Below are 18,947 nucleotides of genomic sequence, written 5' to 3'. Positions count from 1 at the left end.
GCTGAGGAAATGTGTCAAAATAATGACCTCATACTGAGCATGCTCTTTTTGTTGACATGCACTTCAGACATGTGGTGTTTAGGAAGCCTGAATGATTTGTCGATTTTCTCTGTTATAATCTTGTTCTATGCCCGCTCCCTTAAGGTTACACTTAAGTTATACTCCAATTTGAACAGAGTATTTCCCAAACGCTTCCGTCTCATCTATCAATTTTCGTGGGTTGCCCCAATCTCTCCATAGTGTGTAGATTTTTGCTAGTTTACCTTTTACATGACATATCTTTGTCCCTGTCATGGCTGCCAAAGCTGTAGTTTTGAGAGTGGAACACAATCACACAATTCTTCTTAGAGCTTTCCAACAAAGAATATCATGGCCCAGTTACTTTATCTTTTCTGTCTTTAGCCAAAACAACTTGCAGCTAGAGAAGTATACGCCTTCCATTGGAGGAAAATGTCTCTAAGCATATTTACCTGTAACGTTTTGAGAAACCACGATGGTGGCATTGGAAGTACAACTCAAGTGTTTCCTACTAATTGTGAACACTGACAGGCATAGTAAAAGATCAGTGAAAATCATATTAACAGCAACTAATGTTTTTAAACCTTGGGAATGAGCTAACGTTTGCCAGCAACAATGAAAGAACAGGCTGTCTTAACCAATTTGGTCATATGTTTTTTACAACAATTCTAGATGCCTTAGGGAAAAATAGTGGGCAGCTATTGAAGTCTTTGAAGTGTGGTTCCACGTGAAAATTATTAAAAAAATTTTTAATGTATAATATCATTATTAAAAAACAAAACTATAACACACTCAATTTTTCTGTTTTCCTCCCACATATGTCATCTGGAAATCTCTCAAATGAGAAGAGAAGTGAAACATTAAGCAAAGAGCAAACAGTTCATATAAACACCAAGTAATTGCCACCAAAGGCTCTCAATCTCTAAATAGCATCTAGACAGTTCCTAGTGTCTCAAGAGACCATGGGCACTAGTGACAGCAACAGGATATGAGTGAGGGGTTGGTAGGCCAAGGTGAGGCTGGGCAAACATGGGTCCTATGGACCTCCTTCTAATGGCTGAGCTTTGCTCTCAGGTGAAGCAAAAGGATTTGCTAATGCAGTAGATCTCAGGCCCCTGAAATTATTTTATCTCTATGATTATCTGGATCCCAGGAATGCTAATGGTATACATGCAGACAAAGCCCCTGTAATTGCTCGTACAAATAAACCACTTTAACAGCAACTGTTAATGCCAGAGCTTATGCTACATCTTGTCCCTCCATGTAGATGTGAGCATGATGGCATGTGTATCTTCTTACGCACAATTCAATACTCAGTACTCAGGGAACAATTCAGTGAAGTACAAGGTAGCAATAAAGACTTGCTCATAGGGACAGTTATATCTAGCAGTAGAAGCAAAACAAGAGGGCTTTGTTCTACAGATGCCAAGAATTCTATTTCTTGACTAGATTAGCACCAATTTGAGCTGTTGGTGGAGATTTTCCTTTGGAAAATGCACTTTGGGAAGGTTTCCCAGTGTTTTATAATTGAAAAGAAGAAAGCTAAGTAAAAGAGATAGATATCTGAGGTGATAGCAACTAAAAAGCTCTTTGGTCTCAGGCCTTGAATTCAACTAAGAGCCGTAAAAGAGTAATCTCAAGAAATATTAAATACCATATATTAAAATGGTTATTTTATTGTCTTTCATCCCCATCATGGATCAGATAAATCAAATTTTTGGATTTATATATAAAATGCTTGGTTCTTAGAAGCATGGCTATATATAAAATCTAAATGGCATCCACTTAAGTTTTCCCAGTGTATTTTCTGACAGGCAATAAGGGAGTGGATCTCAGGAACCTGGGGGGTAGGGGGGTGTCCCAATCTCCTCCCATTTCATGCCCCTGTCTTATGCAGCATTAAGTGAGGAAATGGTACTGGAGCCCACTCTGGGGTGAAGCACGGCTAGTACAAAAGCCAGAGGGCAGTCAGGTCTCCTGAGCTACTCATGTGTTCATTTGTCCATTAATTAATTCATTCAGTAAATATGATCTTGAGCACCTACTATGTGCCATTCACTGTTCTAGGTGATGGGACCATATCAGTGAATAAAACTAAGCTTCTATTTTGGCCAGGGGGAGACAGGCAATGAACGATGGCTAAAATAAATAATTAAATGACAAAGTGTTGATGCTATTTTAGAGTTTCCTGCAGATGATAATGATGACAATACCAACCAGAGCTAATCCTCATAAAGCACTTCCTGTGCCTTAAATATTTTATGTCTATTTTTTAATGTCTATCCATCTAATCCTCACAACAAACTCATGAGGCAGCTACTCTTACCTTCATTTTATGGATGAGGAAATTAGGGCACAGAAAGATGAAATGCCCAAGATCACCCTGCCAGTAAATGGTAAAGCTGGGATTGCCTATTGAATAAACTTCTAGATGAACATGACCAGTCCTGCCTCTGAGAGCTGAAAAGGAAATGCTCTCAACATTGCCTAAGGCATTTTGCATGCCAGCCAGGGACAGATTTTGAATCTTCATGCAGCATTAACTGGGGAAGAGGAAATAAGAAAACTGAAGCGTGGAATCAAGGTGAATGGATAGTGGGGGGTCCTTCTATAAAGAAGGAAAAACAGATACTTTCGCATTTTCCCACAGTGAATTTGGTGGCTATTTCATTCTTCCCTCCTCCCTGCTTTGGCTATCTCCCTCTTCAAATGATCATCAACAGTGTGAGAAGATGTGGAGGAAGAGATAAAAGCCAGAGCTTACTTGGCATTAGCTCTGCTAAGCGATTTGGTTGGTTGGGGAAGAGGCTGAAACCACTATAACTTGTACTGAGGAGAAAACCAGGCATTGGCTCTCAACATCATGATGGTTGGTCTGTCAGTTCTCTAGAATTTCATTCTAGCCCATCAGTTATGTCAGTAATTACAACCCCCTTGAGATGCATGTGTATTTTCTTCAACCCTCTTCAGGTTTTGATTTATCCTAGAATGTAATGTGCTTTGTGGAGGGGGAGAGGGGTATCTACTCTTTCAGGATTTTTCTACAGGCAAACAAATAAGCATTGGCCAACTCCATATAGAACCCTGGTCAGAGGAAGCTGTGGTTTGAAATAGGTACTTCCAGATAGTGGCTGGATCACAAATGGAGATTGCTTTTATAATAAAATTGTTCTTCGTGAGCAGCAAGTATTGTTATGCCCATTTTACAGATGGCAGAACAGAGGCTTGGAGAGATGAAATAACTTGCCAATCTCTCACTGATACAAGACCAAGAGTATCTGATTCTAAGGCCCTCAAGCTCTAAAGCCTTTTGTTCTACCTCTCAGCATCTCCTAAGGGAGTCAGAATTTCAGACTAGGAGGTGATCTGAGAGCTCACCTGATTCATCCTTCATTTTACAGAAGTCTAAGGACACAGGGTGGGATGGCAGGATAGTATCACCCACCACAAAAGAAACCAGAACTCACAAGTGCATGCCTCATACATGTACAGATTCTGCATTGAGGAAGGTATAGAAGGTGAATTCTGAAAACTTTAAAACTATTTTGAGGTAAATGTTGCAAGTTCATACAGTCAGGACCAAGAAAAGAAAGCAGTATAACCACTAATTATTAAAAGTAGAATAGGGGGCTTCCCTGGTGGTGCAGTGGTTGGGGGTCCGCCTGCCGATGTGGGGGATGCGGGTTCGTGCCCCAGTCCGGGAGGATCCCGCGTGCCGCGGAGCAGCTGGGCCCGTGGGCCGTGGCCGCTGGGCCTGCATGTCTGGAGCCTGTGCTCCGCAGCAGTGAGAGGCCTGCGTACCGCAAAAAAAAAAAAAAAAAAAAAGAAAGATATAAAAGTAGAATAGGAATGGTCATCTGAAGTAGGTTTGAGTGTAGGTTGAAAAAGGAAATTTAGGGAAAAAAAAAGGTTTTTTCTTGTGTGTGTGTGAACATATTTAGCTTCAAATGACAGCAAAGTGGCCAGAAAAAAAAAAAAATGTTTAAGAATACGGGCAGAAGAACTGGTGGGCCCTTGCTTGATCAGGTTGTGTGAGGCTGGGATTGCTTATCTTGGGAGGTAAGGTGGGCGGAGAGGGAATCTTTGTGTGTGTGTAGCTAAAAATGTTAAGTGGTTGACTTTAAAGTTGACCTACTGTTTTATTTTACTGAAAAAACAAAACAGAATATGAGTCATCTGGATTTCTACATGTTTCCCACAAGAACCTATTTTACAAGTAGGACAAAATCTTCTTTTCAATATTTACCGCAGGCCAAAATGTTCCCCTTAAAATCTGATTGAAAGCTAAATGCCAAACCTGCAACCACAGGCTTGCCTTTGGTTCGTGGGAAATGACTTTCTGGGACCACACCCCTAGGGGTAGCCTGGACAAATTGCTGCACTTTGCTCTGAAAAAGGCAAGTTTACATTTAGGGCTTTCCATCTTCCATTATTACACCTTCTGCCTGCTCAGAGGGCACACAATGGACGCCCTGTGACCACACTGGCCCTACAGGTTAGAATCTCCCACTCCTGTGACTCACTTGTCCCTCTCAACCAAGACGCCTAACCCTTAGCCCTTTTCTCTGTCCTTTCCCAAAATGTCAGTGCTTGTCCTCAGGGCCCTGCTCTCAACAATCTTACAAACTCATTCTCATTGATCAGCAGTGAGTTTCACGTTTTTATTTGCTCCCCACCATCCCCTTTTTAAAGTAGGAGACATAATGCCTTACCCAGAATGAAACACCCCTTTATGTTAGACTTTGGGGCATTTTGGAAGGTCAGCCTGCTTAGTTCTCTGATCTGGGTCTCATTTCACAAATTTGGACTTTTGTACAATCTATTTTGTCTACTTGGAATGTTCTCTCACTCCACTTTTCCTACCTGGTAAAATTCCCGATAATTGCTCATAACCCTTTCAAATTCGATCTCCATCCAGAAAGCCTTCCAGACTCTCTAGAACTGTACCAACACAGGAGCCGAGTGAACCTACTGAGCCCCTGAATTGTGACCAGTGCAAAGTAACACATGCTAACACACACAATGGATTTATGAGACTTAGTAGACAAAACAAGTAAAACATCTCATTAATTTTTACACTTATTACATGTTGAAATAATGTTTTGGATATATTGGGTTAAGGAAAATATAATATCAAATCAATTTAATCTGTTTTCACCTCTTTTTAATATGGCTATTAGAAAATTTTAAATTCCATATGTGGCTAATGTTTGTAGCTTGCATTGTATTTCTGTTGGACAGTGCTGCTGGAATCTAGACCAGTGGTTTTGAAATCACAGGGGGAGCTGGAGAATCGGGCTGATTTATGAGTTTCTGTCTGAATGTCTGTTGGAGTGGCACTTTGGAGTGAAATAATCTAGGTTTCTGATGTATTTCAATAACATAGTCAAGAATAATCAACAAACTAGTGGTTGCCAGTGGAGGGGAGGAGGGGCGACATAGGGGTAGGGGAGTGGGATGTATAAACTATTGAGTGAAAGATAGGCTCAAGGATGTATTGTGCAACACTGGGAATATAGCCAATATTTTGTAATAACTATAAATGGAGTGTAACCTTTAAAAATTGTATAAAAAATAAATAAAATTTAAAAATTAATAAATACTCAAGATAAAAATAGAAGAATAATCAATGAAGAAAAGGTGTGTTAGGTCTTTGTTATTATATCCAAAAGCATTAATCTTCCATTAATTTCGCTGAAATTCCCATTTCCTCCCCTCCCATCTCTAACCCTGGGGACAAAGGAAAAACAGTATGATAGTGTGTGGAGACTCTTTTGTTCAGTTGACCAGTCCTGGAACTGAGCAGACAAAATGCAATATGTTTCAGTTAAACACAGACAACTGTGAGGAAAAACAGAAGAAAGGAAGCTAATATTAGCTGCTACACACAGTGCTAAACACTTTAACATAGCTGGAATTTCCTGACCTATGCTCAATAGAACACTAGTTCTGAGGGATGCTCATAAACGTTGTGTTGGGGTGAGATGGGGAAGGAAGTTACATGGTCAAATCAGACTGCAAAATGCTGTTCTAAACAATTAACCAGCTTTCTTTATTGCAGAACTTTTCAGAGCTTTTAATGTGCTATGAAACATTGTGACAGCTCAAAAGGGAAAAACTGAATTCAGTGTTTCCCAACTTATTTGACCACAGAATTCTTTTTAAAGAAACAACTATCAACATTACTGGTTGGTAAAATTTGTCACAATGTCACTTCATCTGCATTTTGTAGGGAGGAAACCGTGGCTTAGAAGTTATGTGACTTGTCCAACATTTTAATTTTAGATAATTATTTCATGGCTAAGCCAAAATTCCAAATTCATGTTTATGCCAAAGGAAAGAACTTAAACATGGTCAGAACAGGCAAATATTATTATAATGGAAAATTCACAGTACATACAGAAATGCACTTAAAAATGACTTAGCCGCTTCTCTCCACATATTCCAAGCTCACTGCCCCTCAACTCAGCCTCTACCCCCTCTTTGGTCTCCTTTTCTGAATTTTCCAATGTTCCTCATTTGGACCTGGACACACAGTGCTTTACTGTTAGCTTTTTATATGTACACGTCTTATCTCTCCAAATAGATCAGAGCTTGCTGTGGTGTTACTTTGAATTCCCCTCAGTGTGTCTTGCATACAGTAGGGGCTCAGTACAACCTTCCCGGTTTATTAATTACCAGCCTGCTCAGCTTAGCTACTGATGGTTGGTGGTGTCTTTTTACAGTATCTGAATGCTACAGAAACATTGGCTCTCGGTTCAGAGACACCACGTGCTCACCTAAGCTGCCAAGCCGGTCTCAAATAGCATGATGCTGAACACTGACGTACCTGTAAAATGCAACTCATGATATCAGACGCGATTTTTGCGTGGGGAGTGTCTTCGTCTTTCCCGGACGGTCTCAGGTTGTGTTCCAGGCAGGAGTCCCAGAGCCCCACAAGGGCCTTTGCATGCTTTTCAATCGACTCTGTTTCTCTGATGGCTGTTGTGATTCGTGTGATACAGATTTCAACCACTGCTTGGTCATTGTTATTGGTTTGGTAATCCTGTTTGAAAGAAAACCTTCATGTTAAATAATACTCTGGAAAGTTATCCTTTGAAGGACCTACAAAATATGAACTCAGTCACTTAGCAAATGGGTGTGCCACACTGCGGCTAAAGGATGAGGTTGTAAAGCCCAATGCAATACCTCCTTCTTTGGAGATGAGTACTTTGTGGACTAGGCAGATTTGCAAACGTGCTAAAATGGAGCAGGTTCGTACTATCCCAGATACACAGACAGGGAGCAGAGAGAGTCCAAAGGAGCTTAATTATTCACTTGCACGTGGGTTCAAATTTCAGGCTATTTCAGTTTCTAAGTTCATTAGAGGTCAGGGTTTACTTTTTGCTCTGACATTTCAGCAACTTTTGTGAAATGTTTCAAATTACTCTCCAATTTCCCCTCAGGAGTGTTCTCTTTCTGCACATAACAGAACTTATCATTTCATCTCTTCCTTTTCAATTCAAATAACTACCAAGTCCATTGTAGCTCTCCCCAACCAAATTTCCTTCCATTCTCCTATTTTAATTCTTCCTCAAATACCTAATGATCTTTATGGAGAGGTAATATGACCCTTCAAAAAATCTAAATGTGAAAAATAGGTCCATCACTTTAACTTGGAAAATTGGCCTGTGAACTCTGTGTGGTGGATTGGTAAAACTGAACACAAAACAGAGCAGGGAAGAGCTTAGACTCTTGCACAGTCATGTGCCATTAGAGCCAGGAAGTGGTGGGGCTTTCCTGTCCAACTGCAGGCTCTAGCTTGATCTTTTTTCTACTCTTACAACTAATGTTGCAGTAAATATCTTGTGCGTGAAGCCCTCTCCATGCTGTAGATTATGTATAGTCCAGATTCACCAGAAGTGGAAATTTCTGAGACAAAACTCAGGAACATTTTAAGGCTCATGATACATACTGCCAAACTATTTTCCAGAAAGGTCTTACTGATTTATACTCCCATCAGTTGGGTTAAAGTGAGCTCTGCCCATTGTACCTTTGCAAGAACACAGTATTTTTAATTTTTGCTAATTTGATCAGTGAAAAACAGTATCTCATTGCTGTTTTCCTTGGAATTTCTTGATCAGAAGTAAGGTTGAATATTTTCACACGTTTTATTTGTCATTTGTATTTCCTCCTCTGGGAATTGCCCACTGTATCTTATGTCTATTTTTCCTTAAATGACTTCATTTTTTTTTTTTTTTTTGGTCCTTCTTTGGTGAAATAATATCTTTTTCTATTAAGGATATTATGTCAACCTTTGGCATATTGGTTGTGAATATGTCCCCATGTTACATTATTTTTAGTTGTTTTGCTGCTCTTATTGACATGCTAAGGTTTTAGATAGCCAAATCTATCAGTCTTTGGGGACTTTATTGTTTCTCCTTTTTTAAATTGGAAATTAAAGTTAGTTAAATTATTTAGTTTTTTGAAAAGATAATACATGGACATGGTACAAAAATACAAAAGACACAAGGAAAAGATTTACACTGAAAAGTTAGTCTCCCCTTCACCTCAGTTCCCTTCCCTGGGGAAACCATGCTCACCAATTTCTCACGTATTTGACAGATGTACTCTATGCTCATATAAATCTCCATCTACATGCACTCCTTCCTTCCTTCCTTCCTTCCTTCCTTCCTCCCTCCCTCCCTCCCTCCCTTTCTTTGTGATTCGTTTAATAGCTTTTTATTAACTTCATGTTTTCTTTATTCAAAGGTTTAATAAAAATTTACCTGGAGACTTCCCTGGTGGTCCAGTGGCCAGGACTCCACACTCCCAATGCAGGGAGCCCAGGTCTGATCCCTGGTCAGGGAACTAGATCTCACATGCCACAACTAAGAGTTCACATGCTGCAACTAAAAGATCCCGCACGTGGTAACGAAAATCCTGCATGCCACAACTAAGATCCGGCACAGCCAAATAAATAAATAAATATTTTTAAAAAATTTACCTGTATTTTTTCTACATTAAAAAAAACAACTCAACAACATTTAATGTTTAGTATTTTAGAAATTAATCTTTTAACCATTCACTTAGCTCTTGAGTCTATCTGGCATTTATGGAAGTAAGTAAAGATGTTCATTTTCTATGAATTAGCTCATCTAATTTTCCCATCATTATTCACTGAATAATGCATTTCCTAGTTATTGTTTTATGTGTATATCAGGTTCTAATTCAGGGCTGTCTCTTCTGTTTACTTGTTCAATTTTTTTTTTTTTTTGTCTCTCGTAAGTATTTGTCATAGGCTTGCTCCATTAAAGCCACAGCAGTGCTACCTACACACAAACCTTGCCACACAGTCCCCACTGGTGGGTTCCAGTCCGCGGTCTCCTGGAGCTGAGGCCTGGCCGTGCCACCAGAGGCCTCAGGATCAGCCAGTCTTGCCTGGTTCTCTGTTCATGCCAGCAGCTCCCCACCCCTACCGGGGGTGCCCCCGCCAGGTAGTTGGAAGGCCGGTGGGAGGAATGCAGGCAGACTTCTGGCCTCTCCCCACCGGAGCGGAGCCCTGGGGGGCTGGAGCCAGCCCTCCCGGCCCCTCTGTGGCTGCCTTGCTCCTGGGCTGCACTGGAGGCTCCTGCCTGGGCCGGGAAAGTGAGGGCAGGCCACCCCACCGGGTCCTTCCCTGTTCCGGCAGAAGGTGCTGAGAGTCCAGCCCGGTGCAGAAGCCACCACTCTGCCTCCCTTCTGGGAACAAGCGCCCTTCTGCCCCAGCTGCCAGGAAGCCACTTTAGGGAAAGATGGTCTACCTTCTGGGCCTTAGAGTTCGTTTCCTGCCTCTGGTTGTGCCCCGTGTAAATGCAGCACCTGCCACTCCTCAGGCCTTGCTGAAGAGTCCCGGGTGCCGTGTGCTGGTGACCGGGTGGCCCTGAGGCGATGGGAGTTCACCTGTAGCCACCTGCAAGCTAGCAGCCGGCGGTGCAAGATGCGCCTCAGCTGGCCTCAGAGTTTGGGCTCGGGAACCACCTGTGAACCCTGCTCTGCGTCCGCCTCCTGTAATGGCCGTTCCACTCTCCCAGACATAATGTGAATCAATGAAGTTGTACTCCGAGGGCCCCCAAAAGCAAATTTCACAACACCGTGTGGCTGTTTCCAGGACTAGAAAGAATTCAGTGGTGCTCTTGGGGCCGTTGTGGCCGAGGCCCAAGAGGCAGAGGTCACGTGTGCTGTACGTCACCTCACACAGTTACCTGATGACCACAGGTGAGCGGAGGCCTTCCACATTCCAGCTGAACTGAAGGAAAATGAGGACACAGGTCGAGGCCAGGATGGCTGCCCACGTGCCTGTCCCTCTGCTCCCCACATGCCTCATCCCTGCCCTCCAGGGACCAGAAAGGTCATTGTAGGGCCCTCACTACTTGCCAAGCATAGCAGCCTCAGGAGGTCAGTAATCGTCATTCTTGGGTTTTTCCGATGAGACAGGCCTGGTGGTGAGTGGGGAGCTGAGCCAGAGAGCAGGGCTTCCTTCTAGAATCCCATTTATTTTGGCATCTGGCAGGTCTGGTGAACGCAGCTCAGGTCAGGTCCCTCTCCAGGAGGATTCTGAGTTTGGCAGAGGCTGGACCCTGACGGGCAGCCCCTCGCTCAGGCCACGCTGCGGCTTAGCTGCATGGCAAAGTCCTGCGCATGCTCCGGCACAGTCCGGCGGGCAGCCGCCTGGGCCCTCTTCTCCCGCGCCGCCCCTGCTGCAGCTTGGTCAGCCTCTGCTCCCGCCGCTTGCAGGCCTGCAGCTGGCGCTGGGCCTTCTCCAGGGCGTCAGGTGCGGCCTCAGCCCGCCGCTTCCAGAGCAGGCCGCTGCCCATCCGGTCGCTGGGCTCGTTTTGGATGGAGGCTCCGGCGGGTGGCGGGAGGCGCAGCACGCAGGCCGAGGGGGAGGCGGTCCTCGGCTCCAGAGGCGACGGCTGCCGGTTCCCGCTTGGGTGCCGGATCAGTGCTGCGGCCCACTTCATCTGCCTGGGCGCCCAGGGGCCCCAAGAGGTCTGAGAAGGCGCTACTGAGGCGAGCCTCCAGCCTCTCAGCGGGGGAGGTAGGCAAAGCGGCAGGGGCTGACGCCTCTTCCGCCGGAAGGCAGGTGACGTCAGGAGGTGGAGGCGGAGAAGTTGGCATTGTGGGCCCTTGGCCCTCAGAGCAGTGCTTACTGCGTGGCGGGAGCTGGCTGACTTTAGGAGGTCCAAGTGGGTAACTGTGCCCCTGGGTCCTGGTCGTTGGGCGGAACTTGGAGAAGCATTCAGATATTGTGGGAACTGCTCCCTCCTTCAGCCTGTGATACCCACTGATTCCCACCAGTTCAAAGCAGTTCTCCTCAAAGTGTTTGAAGCAGATGTACTCGGGTGCTGGGTCCCACAGGCCCTGGCCACTGGGGTCCAGGCACTGGTAGTTGGCCAGCCACAAGCCTCGCCTCTCGTTGTCCTTCTTGGGAAGCCTGTTGAAGAAGATGCCACGGTTGCACGTCTCGCATGTGTCCCACGTGCACTTCCCTGCACGGAGCAGTGATGGGACGTGGTTTCACCATTGTTGCGCTGAAGTCTGGCGAGGTGTCATACCGAGCCGTTTAGCTTGTCTTCTTTTTTTAAAAAAATTTATTAATTTTATTTATTTTTGGCTGCGTTGGGTCTTCGTTGCTGAGGGCAGGCTTTCTGTGGTTGCCGCGAGCGGGGGCTACTCTTCCTTGCGGTGCACGGGCTTGTCATTGCGGTGGCTTCTCTTGTTGTGGAGCGCAGGCTCTAGGCGCGTGGGCTTCAGTAGTTGTGGCACGTGGGCTCAGTAGTTGTGGTGCACGGGCTTAGTTGCTCTGCAGCATGTGGGATTTTCCCGGACCAGGGCTCAAACCCATGTCCCCTGCATTGGCAGGCAGATTCTCAACCACTGCGCCACCAGGGAAGCCCTCTAGCCTTCTTAATTGTAGTATTTTTTCTGATCATTCTCTTGGGTTTACTAGAAAGATTTCTGTATTGTATCTGTACCTTTTATATATCTCACGGCTTATTGTGTCAGCTAGAAGTTCCTAAGCTATTTCACATAAAAAGGATAAACAAAAGAATGCGGTTTAGTTTCTGGTTTTAGTTCCTGATTTTTGATATATACAATTTTATGGCCAAAAGCAAGAAAATACTGTGTTTTAAATCATATAGATGCACCACTTTCTATTTTGAAAGTTTAAATATTTGTTTTAATTTTTTTCATGTCCTTTCAGCATCTATAGAGGTAACCAAGCATTTTTTTCCTTACCTGGCTTATGGATGTGAAGTGTTACGTTATCATATAGTATGAAATTTCCGGATATTAATCCATCACCATATTCCTAGAATGAACATCACTTGGTTTGGTGGACTGTTTATTATATTTTCTTTTACCTTTCTCCTTTGTTGGTGAGTGTATTTTTAATTTTAATGCAGCAGACTTATTACTTGTGCCAGAACCTATATAGCAAATAGGTACTTATAGAGCCAAGTCATAGAGAAAAATGGAATATTAGAGGGCAAATAAGTGATGCTGACTTTTCCAAAAATCTCTGCAGCAACAGAAAAACCGAAACCATCCTTAGGGGAGAAAAATAACAGAGAACACCATTGGGCTAAAATCACTATCTTTGGCCATAATTGTTCTTGTAAAAAGCAGTTATTTTAATGGCATCATCTTCAAATATGAAGCAGCATCATATTGGTTACTTTATGTAATAAAGGGAATATACATAAAATCAGATGAAACAGAACCAATACCATAGACAGAAGGAAGCCTGTATTCCAACTGTAAATGCTAAGATGGTTAATATGATTGCTCCATAACATTTTCTCTAAGCTCTCTGGACTCCAAGAAGAGGAGGAAATTGTGTACCACAGTGCTTCCAGAACATATAATCGTACCTGGTACATAGTTGATGCCCAGTAAAGGTTCATTAGTTTTATTCATTTATTTAATTTGTAAAAAATTGAAGTATAGTTGATATATATATCACAATGTACAATATTATGTTAGTTTCAGGTGTGTTAGTTTCAGGTGTACAGCATAGTGGTTCAGTATTTTTGCAGATTATATTCCATTATAGGTTATTATAAGATAATGGGTATAATGCTATATAGTAAATCCTTGTTGCTTATCTGTTTTATATATAGTGATTTATATCTGTTAATCCCATACCCCTGATTTGTCCCTCCCTTCTTCCCTCTCCCCTTTGATATCCACAAGTTTGTTTTCTATGTTTGTGAGTTTGTTTCTGTCTTGTATACATTCATTTGTATTATTTTTTTAGATTCCACATGTAAGTGATATCATATAGTATTTGTATTTCTCTGACTTATTTCACTAAGCATAATATTCTCATTGGTTTTAATTGAATAGGAAAGAAGATTTTGTTGGCACTAATTTTCAGAATTTAATTATGTGAAAAAATATATTTATGAATCTTAATTTAAAATTTAATTTAAAAAGTAGGAAATAAGAAAAAAGTCTCCCTTTTCCCCTACTCATTACCCTCCCACAAAGAACCAAGTTATTACTTTCTTGTGTATCCTTACAAAGACTTTATATACATATTCAAGCAAATGTACATATGTACGTAGAGAAATATATGATACACATACATACGTGCATATACATATATACTCCCCCACTCCTTATTTTACATACAAATGGTAGCAAAATGGACATACACATCTGCATCTTGCTTTCTCACTTCATACTGAATCTTGGAGATCTTTTCAAACTAACATATGAAGAGTTTCGCCATTCACGTGTATGGTAGGATAGTATACCAATGTAAGGAGGTACCATAGTGTATTTAATTTGCCCCCTATTGATGAACATTTAGGCAGTTTCCAGTCTTTGGAATTATGAAAAATGTTGCATTGTCTAACTTCATATGCAAGTTACTTCACACTTACAGGAGCATGTGCATAGAACAAATTCCTATAAGTGGAAGTAGATTGGTGTCTCTCCATTACTCTTCTGTTTTATATTTTTTCTTGGTTGTTATTATCACTACTGTGAGTACTACTACTGCTACACAGAGGAGCTATAGAATCATCTTGCCTAGTTCAGAAAGAAAATTTCTGATGATGTTTTTATTAAAATATTTCAACTAATTTAGGGATAACTGACATATTTATGATGCTGAGTTTCCTATGTAAGAATATAGCATGCCTCTCTACTTCTCAGGTACACTTTTGTGTCCCTCAGAAAGATTTTAAAGATTTCTTAATCTAGAGCATACACATTTATTCATGCAGATTATTTATATATCTAGATACTTTATCTTACTGTTGACATTCTAAATTGGTTCTTCTTGGTGACTATTTCCACTAACTGGTTATTGTTATATAAAATCTACCAATTTCTGAACACTAATTTAATACCCTACCAATTCACTGAATTCTTTTAATGTTAGAGTGTTTTCAGTTGATCCTCTTGGATTTCCAGTTATGTTCTCATGTTATTTGCAAAAGATGGCAATTTTACCTACTCCTTTTTAAACTTTTTGCTAATTTTATCTTATTAATTGTTTTGGCTAGAATCTCTAGAAAAATGTAAAAGAATTACATTATACTAGAAAGTCTTGTACAGTTCCTAACTTTAAGGAAAATACTCCTAGAATTTCTCTAGTAAGTATTATGCTGTTTTTTTGTGATGTTAAGATATATTTTATAATGTTAAGAAACAGCATAAACAGCATTATGCTGTTTTTTTATAATGTTAAGAAAGTACCAATCTATTCCTGTTTTATTGAATTTATCTTTTAATCAAGAATGGATAATGAATTTCATTAAATGCCTTTTTAGAATTTATAGATATATTATTTTTGCCCTTAGATCTATTAATATGATAAATTATAGACACAAATTTCCTAATGTCAGTTATCTTTGCATTCCTGGAATATATCCTATTGCATCCTGGGAAATTAATTTTTTAATGTGCTACTGGGTTTGGTTTATTAATATTTTATTTAATAATTTTGCATCAATATTTGAGGGATTTGTCTTTATCTTTGTCAGGTTTCATACCAACTTTATGACAATTTCATAAAAGATTTTGGAAGATCTTTCTTATAGCCTTATTTAAATTTTTTTACTTTCATGTATTATGGCCCAAGAGAAGTGAATTAAAATTTCCTACAACTAATGTATCTTATCTTTTTTTCCTGGTATCTCCTAAAGTTTTCATTTTATGAATATTGTTGCTATATAATTTGATGCATAGATATTCTTAATCTTTATAACTTGTGAACCAAATCCTTTGTCGTAAAAATTTCCTTTCTTTGTCTCATTTAGTGTTTTTGGCATATGTTTTTCCTTGTCTGATATAAAGATCATGAGTTCTTTCTTTTGGTTTGCATTTTCCTAGCATCATTTTCTTATTTTTAACATTTCTTTTACATACTTTTACATTGATTTACATCAAATGAATGGCTGTTAATATAACTTTGTATAAAACAATTTAGTAGTCATTATTCAATGCTTCTTAATAGCTGAAGATATGCCTAGTATATAGGTTATACAAAAATAAGAAGGTAGTACTTGATCATATGATTCCAAATCATTCTGTCAGCACTTTTTTAAAATTAATTTTTATTGGAGTATAGTTGATTTACAATGTTGTGTTAGTTTCTGCTGTACAGCAAAGTGAATCAGTTATACATATACATATATCCACTCTTTTTTAAACATGGTGGGATTACATGCAGAGTTCACAGATCTTCATTTGAGAACAGAGGGCCCTGCTTTAGCAGATATGTGGACAAACTGCTTCTCAGAATTTTCAGCAAAGAGGATTAATTTTGACTCAGTGTTGACTTTGTCTCAAAGTGTCATTTCATGTGCTTTATTTGGTAATTTGGCATGGTACAAAAAATAATAATAAACTCATATTAGTTTTGAATATGTGGCATATGGTTTTGCTGTAAATATCAAAAGGATTTGCTTTAATTTGAATTAATTTTAACATGTACTTTAATCAAGTAAATTATTGTTTTTCATCTTTTTATTTTTACATTTTCTAAATCATTTTATTTAATATATGTCTCTTGTTTGCTAGCTTTTGCCTTGTGATCCCATCTAAAAGTCTTTTTCTTATAACAAACAAGTTTGACCATTTAGATGAAATGATATGATAGATATATTTGATCTTAGTATGTCATTTTATTTTGTACTATGATTTTGTTTTTTCTTAACTTTTGGAGTTCAGTTATTTTGCTAGGAAGTGGCACATCTTGGGTTAGACACAAACAAAGCCAGAAGGCACAAATAACTGTGTGAACAGGTAGCCTAGACTCCTATGTCATCTACTACTATAGAAATGACACCTCCAGGACACAGTCGTTTGGCAGGTTCCCTTATGATCTGCTGACAGAGTAGGAAAACATCTGAACTTGGACTACTGATGGGTTAGCTCAGTATGTGGATGGAAGTCAAAATTTGACTGCTGTTACAATGTAGACCTAGTTAGAAGTAGACCTTGAATGACAACAATAAGAGAAAATTCTCCCAATGGACAGAGCTTCAGGCTGTGCACTTGGTCATTAACTTTGTATGGAAAAAGGAACGTACAGGTAAGAGCTAAGACTCATGAGTGGTGGCAGATGGCTTGGCTGAATGGCCAAGGGCCTGGAAGAAGGAAGATTGAGAGATCAGAGATAAGAAACTCTGAGCAAGAAACATGTGGTTTGATACATGGAATTTGGCACAAAGTGTAGATATCTTTTTTATCCCATTTTAATGCCCATGAGAGCATTAACCACAGAAGAGGCACTAAAAAAACAAGTGGATAGAATGGCTTAGATGACATCAGCTTTATCATAGCCACTACAGTGTGATCCAATGGGTGCATGAATGGAGTAGCCTTGGGATATAAGCTAGGCATCACCCAACAGCATAAGCTCCTATTTACCAAGGTTGATCTTGTTATTATTGTCATTGCCTAAGCGTGCAGTCTGCTGGCAACAGAGGTCAGTGCTGAGCCCCCAAAATGGCACTATCCCTCAAGAAAACCAATCAATCATTTGATGGCAATTTTTTTGCTTTAGGTCTTTCCACTCCAGAAAAGACATCAATACCTATTGAATAGATGTAATCAGAGTTTGAGTTTGCCTTTCCTGCCCCCAGGTCTTAAGCCTCAACTACTATTTAAGGGGTCACAGAGTATGTGATCTGCTGACATAGGATCCCACAAAACATTGTATCTGACCAAAGAACCACTTTACAGCAAGGAGGTTCAGCAATCAGCACATGATCATGGGATTCTATCACTTGTTCTTATCACATACCACCTGAAACTGCTGGACTAGCAGATCAATAGAATAGGCTTTTGAAGGAGCAACTCAGCCAAATACTCTATATGAATGGGCCACCATTCTCCAACAAGCAATATATATACATACATACATGCTAAAATAATGACCATCGCATGGTGTTGAATTCACCATGGGTAGAATACACAAGCCTGGGAACCCAGCCACTCCAGGTTCCCGAGTCAAGAGACCAGCAGAAAACAAAAAGAGCTGCCATCCTGGCAAGGGTAATTGGCCACAGCATTAGGAGGAGGTTGGGCTGCTGTTACACAGTGGGGCATCTGTAGGCACTCCCTTACCCAATTTTGATGTAAATGGACAATGGAGTAGTCGCAGCCTAAGAAGGGCATGGAGACCAGGGTCTCAGATCCCTCAGGAAAAAGCATCTGAGTCCCCCAACTAAGAAGCAACTTAAATCAGCAGAGGTGCAAGCTGAAGGTGAGGAGAATCTAGAATAGGTGGTGGAGGAGGAAGACTATATCAGCTTTCTTGTTGCTGCTGTAATGAATTATCACATATTTAGAGGCTCAAGAATTTGTGTTGACAAATTAATTTTCTTACAGTTCTGGAGGTAAAAAGTTGAAAATGAGTCTCATTGGGCTAAAGCACGGATAGTTCATCTGGAGGCTCTGAGGGGAGAATCCAATTCCTTTTCTTTTCTAGTTTCTACAAGTTATGTGCATTCCTTGACTCATGGCCTCCATGAGCCTCCATCTTCAAAGTACATCACTCCAACCTCGCTTCCATCATTCCATCTCCTTCTTCTGCCTCTGACTTTCTTGCCTCCCTACTGCAAGGATCCTTGTGATTATACCAAGCCCACCCAGATAAAAGAGAACAATCTCCCCATGTCAAGATCCTGAACTATATTACATCTGAAAAATCCCTTTTGCCATGTAAGGTAAAATCCATAGGTTCTGGAGTTTAAGATGTGGACATCTTTGGGGAACCATTATTCAGCCTACCACTGAGACGATGAGTACCAATTGCAGCACTGATACCAACTGGAGTGGTAGAGATCAATCAGCATCTCTGAGAAGCTGCTTCCGTATGGGGAGAAATGATTACATAAAACAAATGGACTCACATGGTGCCAGGGGTAGACTGTAGTGGAGACTATGCTACACTGCCCAAATCCCCTGCTAGGAAAAAGACACTCATTTTCTCAGCTGGTTCATAGCCAAGTTTGCCTGCCAAAACTGTCCTTGGTCAAAGGAAATGGCCTCACCCAAGATTTTGTTTCTCCCTTGGAGCAGTCATTTTAAATTGGGTCCCTGGAACCCAGTTACCACAGAGCTTATATAGATGACATTGAGAAACATACTAAACCATGCCTAAACAATCATTTAACAACAAATAGCAACGAGATTTTCATTTGGATGAAACAAGCCTCAGTAAAAGTTGAAGGTGCAAATCAATGAAAGCACATGGCATATATATGTGTCTTGGTTCATGAACACAAAGTTCAATAACTTCCATGCTAAGAGAGTACTGAATTTTTAGGAAATTTTGAAAAAGCTGCCTTGGAATGACGCTGGAGTGTACAGGATAGTGTCAGTGAGATTGTTGAACCAAAGGCATATATTCAAAGATTTCTAACTAGCAAAGTTGAGCAGCT

The 18,947-nt window shown here is 40.7% G+C and overlaps 1 protein-coding gene and 1 pseudogene across 1 annotated transcript in view; both read right to left on the bottom strand.

Annotated features, from left to right (window-relative positions):
• VEPH1 (ventricular zone expressed PH domain containing 1) overlaps positions 1–18,947 on the bottom strand; it is a 209,491-nt gene that overhangs the window by 176,428 nt on the left and 14,116 nt on the right. Inside the window, exon 2 of the mRNA XM_027113273.1 lies at positions 6,848–7,063. Within this exon, the coding sequence (XP_026969074.1) occupies positions 6,848–7,063 (216 nt within the window). The remainder of the gene's footprint in view (positions 1–6,847; positions 7,064–18,947) is intronic.
• On the bottom strand, positions 10,636–13,777 carry LOC113617293 (THAP domain-containing protein 7 pseudogene; annotated as a pseudogene).

This window comes from Aethalodelphis obliquidens, unplaced genomic scaffold (genome assembly GCF_003676395.1).
Source record: "Aethalodelphis obliquidens isolate GAN/ISIS:26980383/991018 unplaced genomic scaffold, ASM367639v1 scaffold1, whole genome shotgun sequence".
NCBI lineage: Eukaryota > Metazoa > Chordata > Mammalia > Artiodactyla > Delphinidae > Aethalodelphis > Aethalodelphis obliquidens.
This window is presented reverse-complemented; position numbering and strand designations above follow the sequence as displayed.